General features: G+C 37.3%; 2 protein-coding genes across 2 annotated transcripts in view; both read left to right on the forward strand.

The window, feature by feature from the left end:
* The first annotated feature begins 3,567 nt into the window (after window positions 1-3,567).
* On the forward strand, window positions 3,568-8,453 carry faap24 (FA core complex associated protein 24). The gene is made up of 4 exons (XM_062420488.1): window positions 3,568-3,822; window positions 5,738-5,880; window positions 5,958-6,113; window positions 7,931-8,453. Exons 1-4 carry the CDS (start codon window positions 3,720-3,722, stop codon window positions 8,180-8,182), a joined length of 654 nt encoding a protein of 217 aa, XP_062276472.1. The 5' UTR covers window positions 3,568-3,719; the 3' UTR covers window positions 8,183-8,453.
* Window positions 8,454-9,504: 1,051 nt separating this feature from the next.
* slc7a10b (solute carrier family 7 member 10b) overlaps window positions 9,505-10,051 on the forward strand; it is a 25,694-nt gene continuing 25,147 nt past the window's right edge. Inside the window, exon 1 of the mRNA XM_062420716.1 lies at window positions 9,505-9,646. Within this exon, the coding sequence (XP_062276700.1) occupies window positions 9,505-9,646 (142 nt within the window). The remainder of the gene's footprint in view (window positions 9,647-10,051) is intronic.

The following is a 10,051-nucleotide window of genomic DNA, read 5'->3' on the forward strand; positions in this document are numbered from 1 at the left end:
CCACCTGCATGCCCTCACATTGTTTTCTTTACTTTACTTTACTAAGTTTCACACAGTTACCAAAAATTGAAAATTCAATTTCTGTTTGATTATCAGGGACATGTGTTGGTGCACCTGCAGGTATAGAAACGCACACGTTTATCCATGAGCACTTTCCATTGAACTACATACATATTTATTAAATACTAAATATTGTAAAGGTTTCCATTTTGTAGAGCTTGAGTAGCTAATATAAAAAAATAAATCAACCAACACAAAGAAAACAAGAACAATGGTACATTTCACCAAATGTTAAACTTGAAAGCTGCTCTACATGAAAAATACCCTGCACTTTATGTGAACAATGGCACTGAATTTTCAACATGAAAGCTGCAACTCGAAACACAAGATAATTTATACCAAAGAACACCAGTGTACCCCCGCTCTACATGAGGTAACTGAGATTGGCGCCTTTTTTGTGGATGTTACAACAGACACAGAAGAAGAGTTAAGAAGAAACAGTACCAAATCCAAATGATAAACATTGTTTTAGAACAGATTTTATATTTACAACAGAAAAAAATAAGCTTTTAAAGAAAAAAACACCATGAAACATAGAGGAGGCTCAGTTATGTTTTGTTTGCTTTGTCGCCTCAGGTACTGGGCGCCTTGAATCTGTGCAGGACACAATGGATTTCAGAAGACATTTGGGAGCAAAATATACAGTCTAGTGTCAGGAAGCTGTGTCTTAGTCACAGGTCATCAGTCTTTCAGGAGCATAATGACCCCAAATATAAAAAGCACTTAAAGGTGGATGAGAATAAAATGTTGGACCATCCTGGAGTGGCCTGCTATGAGTCCTGATCAGAATCCTGTTGAACATCTGTGGAAAGAGCTGAAACTTGCTGTTGGGAGACAGAACCCATCAAACCTGAGGGAACTGCAGCATTTTAGGCCAAAATACCATTGGAGATGTGTTGAGACCTTATTTAGAGTTACAGAAAGTGGTTTACTGTAGTTATAGCATCCAAACACTGTGCTACAAAATATTAAGTTAAGGGTATCAGTATGTTTGGCCATGCTGTGGCCATGTGTGTGTCTGTGTGTTTGATTATGTGTTTGTTACAGTATGTTCATGTTTGTTTTTTATATGTGTGTCTTTTCGTGAAAAGTTTCACCATTTCTAAAGAAATTAAAATAACCTTCAAACCATTTATTCACCTTTACAAAACCTTTGCGGCTTGCATTTCTCAGGAATATTCTCAGGAACTGTTGTGAAACAATGCTCATGAGATTTGGAACCGTTTCATCTTACATCTGTAATATAATATGCTATTGTGTTTCATAACCAAGAGGACTCAAAAATGTGTCTTTGCAAGCAACAGCAGCCTCAGGGACATAGGACACATCTAGACCTGTGCTGTGCCTACGTGACACATTGCTTGAGATAACAGAGATTAGCATGTGTCAGCTCTTTGTGTGGGTGTAACAATAGAGAAGAAACGGTTCCAAATAAAAATTGTTTGACAACAGTTCCTGAGAAATGCAAGCTGCATTTCCAGAAATTTGTATAGGTGAGTAAATGGACTCAAGGTTACTGTAATTTCTTTAGAAATGGTTATACGTTTCACTTTTCACACGCACAGACACACATAAAAAACAAATAGAAAACATTCTGTGACATAATTAAACACACACATGGTCACAGCATAGCTAAACATATCATCAAAACTATACATTTGATTACACTTTTCTTTCACTGATTGGCATTTCCTTTTTGGATCTGCATTTCTCTTTCAGTTCCAGGGGTCATGTAAGTCTTCAAGACTGCAATTAGATCCTTTTCAAAACTGGAGCAACGAAACTGGAAAAAAAAGGGGACAGCAAAAAAAAAGAAATCCCAATCAGTGAGAGAGAAGTGAGAATATTGTATCAATCAATGACATTTTATTTATATAGCACCTTTCATACAGACTAATGTTCAAAGTGCTTTATAGATATTTGATTGACAAGCTGATAATAAGACAGAACAAAAGATACAATTAAAAAATAGGGAGAAAAATAACAACAACAATAATAATAAAAGTAATTTTAAAAAGTAATAAAACAAAGAACAATTTAAAGACAAAACTGGAGACCAAGAGAAAATGAAAATGATACAAATGCTTAAAACATTTAAATGAAATATGTGGAAATAAATAATTAAATAAATGAGTAAAATAAAAGAGAATAAGATAAAAGGTTTATTAAAAGTATGAGTACAAATAAAATAAAATAAAAATAGGTTAAAATAGATTAAAAAGACAAAAGAAAAGTAAAATATAAGAAGTTTAATAAAAGCTGGAATAAAACTAGGTTAAGAAAGAGGCTAAAAGACAAAAAAAAGGAAAAATAAAATTGATAAGGAGATACAACTATAGAAAGATAATAATATGATAGTGTAAAATGAAATAGACCAAAAATAAATAAATAAAATTAAAGAATTTAAAACATCAAAAACAAGCACAGAATAAAATTAAAGGCTATAAACTATTACATTTTTAATCAAAAGCCAGGCTGAACTCGTAGGTTTTGAGCTTCCTTTTAAACATTTCCACACTTCCAGCAATTCTGAGGTCCTCAGTCTGTTCCATCACGTGTATCTACACGGTCGCCCATAAAGTTGGAATAATTTAGTTTTCAGACACATTCCTCTTCTTATTTTCTATTCATACACATCAGTAATCACCTTTGACCAGGTGCAATGAGATGGATCAATACAATTTTGAGAATATTTACACTTTATCTATCAAGAATAAAAATCAAATTTTCACAATCATTTCATGGAAAGAGGTAAAAAATATTTTATTCCAACTTTATGGGCGACCATGTATGTATGTAGGTATGTATTTCTGGTATGTTGTTTTTGTTTTTATAATGCACATTGTTACTTTGCTGTAACCTACCTATTTAATATATATATACACAGTACCAGTCAAAAATGTTCACTCACTATCTATCTATCTATCTATCTATCTATCTATCTATCTATCTATCTATCTATCTATCTATCTATCTATCTATCTATCTACCTACCTACCTACCTACCTACCTACCTACCTACCCATCCATCCATCCATCCATCCATCCATCCATCCATCCATCCATCCATCCATCCATCCATCCATCCATCCATCTATCTACCTACCTACCTACCTATCTATCTATCTATCTATCTATCTATCTATCTATCTATCTATCTATCTATCTATCTATCTATCTATCTATCTATCTATCTATCTATCTATCTATCTATCTATCTATCTATCTATCTATCTATTAACCTTGGCCTTGTAGCGTAAAAATGAACATATTGTAATTAAATGTCACACTCTAGTTTTGCCTTTAATTAATTTTTTCTTTCAATTCATTTTTATTCACTTTTAGTTTTATTTATTTTTTTGTTTATGGGAGATTTTGTTGAATTTTTATGACACAAATTTAATCCCATAGTGCAAGGCTGTGCTTCTCATTTTGACCACTAGGTGTCGACATGCAGGCGTGTGTTTGTCACCTGTGCAGATTTCAGACAGTAGAAGAAGACATTTGGACGCTTTGGAGGCAAACATGACATCTGCAGCATTTTTTACACGGTTGCTTGGAAACAGTTAATTTTCAATATACACCAAAAACCTGATAGAGTTTAATAAATGTGTCTTTAATTGCAATAAGGTGGTGAAGCCGGTTAGCGTTTGATTTCAATGGAAACTAAAGTGAAAGTGGTGCTGCATGCTGTTCCTCCTTATGGACACATCATAGCCAGCGAGAAGTGGAGACACACAACACTTATTCAAAGTTTAAAGGGTAAGAAATCACTTAATCTGCAGCAACATTTTATTTTATTTCTAATTAATCTATAACAGCCTTGTTGTGTGTAACTTTAGGGAGAGTCTGTGATGTCCTCTTTTACCTGCAGACCTCAAACGCACCAAACTCCATTGAAAAATATGAATATTTAAGATTATTTTGCTTAAAAAATAAACAAAAAAACCTGTTATAATAAGACTGTGTAGCTTTTCTGGATCATATAATCCCTGTTTTTAATTCGGCTCACATGTCATTGACTAAAAATCATCTTTTCATGTTAAATAAAGACTAAACTGAGCTGCTCATAGGTCAGGTTTTAATGTGTATCTGTGGGATAAAGTGGCATTTTATAGAAATAAAGCTTGCAAACGAGATGTTATTAATGCCGAAATGAAGAATGACTATTAAATAATCATAAACTTACTCAAAGTTTAAAGGTGACACTTAATTATATCTTTTTTTTTTAGGTTTAGAGTCGTATTTAGTGAGATTTGTGAGTGGAGTTCTGCATTGAAAATCTGCATTAAGATTTTACTCAGGAAGGTTTTTTCCTCATTTTTTAATATTTAACATGTTACTGAATACATGTATTGATGTTTTTAATCCTTTGAAATAAATATATTTTTTTTATATTTAGTAAACAAATCATGATGTGGGCTTATTTGGAGCACACATGAGCTTAAATGGAGTCACAGTACCAATTAAACCCACTTTATTCATCAAAGGAAGGAAGGAAAGAAGGAAGGAAGGACAGAAGGAAGGACAGAAGGTAGGAAGAAAGGAGGGAAGGAAGGAAGAAAGAAAGGACAGAAAGATAGAAGGAAGGAAAGAAGGAAGGAAGTAAGTAACGAACAAACGAGGAAAAGAAAGAAGGAAAGGAGGAAGGACAGATGGCAGGAAGGAAAGAAGGAAAGTGTGAAGGAAGGAAGGAAGAAGGGAAGAAAGGAAGGAAGATGGTCATGATGTGGGCTTATTAGGAGCACACATGAGCTTAAATGGAGTCACAGTACCAATTAAACCCACTTTATTCATCAAATATCTTTATTTTATATTCCAAAATCTACATGAACTAATGAATACATTTTACAATGAGAGATAAATGTTGCTTTATAAGAAATGATCTCCCTTATAAATCATGTCAGTATCCATAAAAACACTTACCCTAACAGCTGATATTAGATCTTAAGAAGGAAGGAAGGAAGGAAGGGAGGAAGGAAGGAAGGAAGGGAGGACAGAAGGAAGAAACAGAGGAAGGAAAGAAGGAAGGGGTGAAGGAAGGAACAAACAAACGAAGGAACGAAGAAAGGAAAGATGAAAGGAATGAAGGAAGGACAGATGGAAGGAAGGAAGGAAGGAATAAAGAAAGGAAGGAAAGGAAGGAAGGAAGGAAGGACAGAAGGAAGGAAGGTATGAAGGAAGGACAGATGGAAGGAAGGACAGAAGGAAGGACAGAAGGAAGGAAGGTATGAAGGAAGGAAGGAAGGAAGGACAGATGGAAGGAAGGACAGAACGAAGGAAGGTATGAAGGAAGGACGGAAGGAAGGAAGGAAGGACAGATGGAGGGAACATTTACACTAACAGCTGAAAACATTGGTTAGAAAATTAGAAAAGTCATCAAATGTAATAAGTTACATTACTTTGATTAAGTAATTGAAATAGTTACATTACTTATAACATTAAAACACCAGATTTGGACACATTTATAAATTACATACTGTTCTCTTTTTTTTTTTTTAACCATCTTTCACATCTCATTTATCATTTGTCTTATGTGCATTTTAATTCAGCCCAACCTAAAACTGCATTTTATGTTGCTTGCAGTTTTGCACAGCTGATAAGATTTGTCCATTTTTTTCTGCAGTTTATAGCATGTAATATGTTTTTTTGTTTTTTTTTAAATCTTCTGCTGCAGCTGGAAGTGTGAAGATCCTCTTTGAGAACGAGCTCGGTGTTGCAGATTTCCACCTTCCCAACAAAAGCTGCATCCTGTACGTGTCCGAGTGTGACATCATAGCAGGAAGCAGCTACAAGAGGAAGCTGGTTCGCTACAGAAATGTGAGTTTGATGAATATCAGCTTAATCTGTTTTATTGTGTGTGATGTATCTGAGCCAGTGTGTCTCCTGATCTGAAGGCCAGCAGCAGCCTCCAGCAGCTGGTGTTGGTGGAGAAAACCAGACTGAGCGAGCAGTACTTCTCCGCTGTCCAGAAGTTCGTAGTGTTCGATCTCGGCCTGACTCTCCTGCCGGTCAGCGGGCAGACTGAGGCCTCACAGCTCATCAATCAAATGGTAAAATAATGTCTTATTATAACCTTCATTTACTCTCAGAGGTTGGGGATTCATTTTAAAGTTGTAGTTTGATAAGAAAATGTCCTTTTATCTGTGTTTCAGCGTCAGTGTCCCTCTTTACTAATGCAGTTTTTCTGTGTTCATACACTCAGTGATCACTTTATTAGGAACACCTGTACTATTAATTCTACATTTATGAAGCTCATACATTTTCAGTTTTTGTTGACATTATCAGAAAGTTGATAAACTGCTCTTAATGAAGAGCATTATCCTGGAAAGTCTACCTAAAAATGTTCCCCACTTCTTTTCTCTCTCTCTTTCTATGTCTATATCTCTTTCTCTCTCTCTATCTATATATTTATTTCTCTCTCTCTAGCTATGTCTGTTACGGTATATTCCATCATTGGCATGCACTGGGTCAAACTAGGCTCTGTGTTCATAGCAAGGCCACACCAAATCTTGGTTTAGACACTGTCTCCCTTTAGATAGTGGTGATCAGTGAGTCTGCTCCTTTTGGGGAAAACCGGAGGCTTTCTGATAGTGTTGCTATAGCAGCCAAGCTCAGACATGTGTTTGACTGTTTTCCCTGAATGGAGTAGAGGTAACTGGAGTCAGAGGTTTGATATAGTGTTGGATTGAGGACAAAGGCCCTGAGTGTCGTCTGTCTTGTCTTTAGACAAGTAGCAAAATTCTGTATGTTGTAGATGTGTTGGATCAACCTGTGGCTTTATCTGTGTGGTTTAAAGTCTACCTGTGTGGTTTAAAGTCTATCTGTGTGGTTTAAAGTCTACCTGTGTGGTTTAAAGTTTACCTGTGTGGTTTAAAGTCTATCTGTGTGGTTTAAAGTCTATCTGTGTGGTTTAAAGTCTACCTGTGTGGTTTAAAGTCTACCTGTGTGGTTTAAAGTCTATCAGTGTGGTTTAAAGTCTACCTGTGTGGTTTAAAGTCTATCTGCGTGGTTTAAAGTCTATCAGTGTGGTTTAAAGTCTATCAGTGTGGTTTAAAGTCTATCAGTGTGGTTTAAAGTCTACCTGTGTGGTTTAAAGTCTATCAGTGTGGTTTAAAGTCTACCTGTGTGGTTTAAAGTCTACCTGTGAGGTTTAAAGTCTACCTGTGTGGTTTAAAGTCTACCTGTGTGGTTTAAAGTGTATCTGTGTGGTTTAAAGTCTACCTGTGTGGTTTAAAGTTTACCTGCGTGGTTTAAAGTCTACCTGTGTGGTTAAAAGTCTACCTGTGTGGTTTAAAGTCTACCTGTGTGGTTTAAAGTTTACCTGCGTGGTTTAAAGTCTACCTGCGTGGTTTAAAGTCTACCTGTGTAGTTTAAAGTCTACCTGTGTGGTTTAAAGTCTATCTGTGTGGTTTAAAGTTTATCTGTGTGGTTTAAAGTCTATGTGTGGTTTCCCCGGAGGACAGAAACGTCAGAATTGAAAGGAACGTCAGAACATAATGTGTACTGATCATTCATTCACTTCTTCTTGGCCAAGTAAATAAACCATTTCAACGCAAGAGATCCTGGACTCATGTCTACTCTCTCCACTCACATATGGGCTGCATAATTAACAATCTATAACAATATCTCTCTCCCTCTCTCTCTAGCTATATCTATCGCTTTCTCTATCTCTCTTTCTCTCTCTATCTCTATCTATCTCTATCTCTCTCTCCCATTAGAAATATTCTCCATGTCCCTTCCTGGGCCTCCCTGTGTATTTTAAACAATGAGTGTGGTGTATATTACTGTATATGATTGTATAACACAGATCTCTGGTGTCTTCCATGTATCTAAGAAGTCTAACCCACAGCTGTGTGATCCTCTGCAGGTCAACAGCGACGGCAGAGACAACCCCTTCAGGAGGAGGAGTGCTTCTCGGCTGTTGGATCCTGTGGTCCTGGCCCTAGTGCAGCAGGTCCCGGGGGTGGGAAGGGTCAAAGCTCTGGCTCTGCTGCAGCACTTCTCCAGCATCCATCAGCTGTGTAACGCTGACCCGTCAGAGCTGGAGTCCGTCGTGGGTCAAGCTGCCGCTCAGCACATCCACAACTTCTTCCACCGACCCACCGCTGCTGGGAGCTGAAGGCTGGCCCTGCTGGGACGTTTGGATCTGATGATGATGATGATGATGATGATGGTCAACTTAAACATGATCTCTGCTGCTTCAGGATGTGAGGAGCTTTAACTGAAACTTTCACAGAAGCATTTTGTCTCATATGGACATTTTTTTTAAGTGTTTAAGTGATGAAAATGAATATTTGTCCTGTTATAAGTGTAGAAACTTTAGGAATTATTTATTTACTGTCGATGTCGTTTTGTTAATTTACTGACTTCTAAACGTGTGTGTGTCTGTGTCTGTGTGTGTGTGTGTGTGTGTGTGTCTGTGTCTGTGTCTGTGTCTGTGTGTGTGTGTGTGTGTATGTGTGATTGTTTTCTTATTAGTTTGAATTAAAGGATACGTTTTCTATATTTATTCTTTATGTTTTGGATCCAAACCAACAATGAACTGATCTACTAACTAAGTATTAATGTGTGTATTCAAAGTCTGATATATCTTATTCCTCTGTTGTTGTACAAACAATTAAAAACACATCAGTGAGTCACAGCGCTGCACTGGGTCACATGTTCATTCATTATGAAGAGTTTGGTCATGTTAGTTTATTTAGAAATGGCTCCAAAACTTAATGAACATGATAAGATTGTAACTTAAGTGGAAACACTCTCTTTGGGTTTTTCTAATCAAATAAGTGGCTAATCATTTTTATTTCCAAGCAGCAGTATATATATTTAAACATGCAGTATATAAGAATAAAAGAACATTAACTAACTATAACATCAACTCTGAGATGGACATACTCATATGTTTTAATGCTTGAGGTGAGATGATCCAGGGTCCCTGAACGCCTCATGGTGTGTCTTGGGTCCGTGAACGCCTCATTGTGGGTCCTGGGCAGAGTTATTATAGTTAACTAAAAAACTAGCAGTGAAAAAATAATTAAGTTAACTGAAACAAACATTTAAAAAAGTTCAGTAAAAAAAAGAAAGAAAAGAAACTTAAACAACTTAATCACGTGTTAAACTAACTAAAACTAAAATGAAATAAAAAAGCAAACTGAAAAACTCAATAAAAATAGAAACTAATGGAAATTTCAAATCTATAATAACCCTGGTCCCGGGTCCCTGAACGCCTCACGGCAGGTCCCGTGTCCTTGAACGCATCACGGCGGGTCCCGGGTATTTAACATTCTACCCTGGACAGCGGCAGGTTGTTGCGCAAGCGCAGCCCATTCAGTGTGCATGAATACGGAGTGAGGAGAGGACAGCAGCACTGGGAGCACTGGGAGCACTGGGACTGGGAGGACACAGTAGACTGGACGGACCGGACCGGACCCGGGCAAGGCGGACATGGATGGACAGAACGGCAGCAGCAGCATCTGCTCCCGGCCGCAGGGCGCCGTGACAGACCGCAGGAAGAAGCCCGAAATCCCCGACAGGGTGACGCTGAAGAAGGAGATCGGGCTGCTGAGCGCGTGCACCATCATCATAGGTGAGGCAGGAAAACAAGACAGTTCAGCTCTCACTTTTATTACTGCACAACTTCTTTAAACAAAAAGTCAGTGTTTGACTCCTGCAAGCTGCTGCAACACTTTAAAATCACCAATAAGTGTTAAAACAGTGCTTTACATACTTTAAACATTGCATGAGACAAGCTGGAGGAAATTCAGATTTAAAGGCACCCAGAGTTTTTTGTGGCATTGGTTCATAAGAAAATGAGGGACTCCATGTTTGTTTGCATGTGGATTGAGATGAAACTGAGCGCTTACGTGGCTGAAATATATGAAGTCCAGAAGCAGGCTGGTGGTCAAGCAGAAGAACATTGTCTGCTGGAGCAGAATGAACAGCAGGGACCTTTAAACACACCTAAGCACAGTAAATATGAGCTCCATGCAGG

Source organism: Scomber scombrus, chromosome 6 (assembly GCF_963691925.1).
Source record: "Scomber scombrus chromosome 6, fScoSco1.1, whole genome shotgun sequence".
Taxonomy (NCBI): domain Eukaryota; kingdom Metazoa; phylum Chordata; class Actinopteri; order Scombriformes; family Scombridae; genus Scomber; species Scomber scombrus.

Coding starts and splice junctions, on each gene's coding strand:
- faap24 (XM_062420488.1), top strand. CDS start 3,720: ATGGAAACTAAAGTGAAAGTGGTGCTGCATGCTGTTCCTCCTTATGGA. Junction 5,881..5,957: donor AGCTGGTTCGCTACAGAAAT/GTGAGTTTGATG, acceptor CCTGATCTGAAG/GCCAGCAGCAGCCTCCAGCA. Junction 6,114..7,930: donor CACAGCTCATCAATCAAATG/GTAAAATAATGT, acceptor GATCCTCTGCAG/GTCAACAGCGACGGCAGAGA.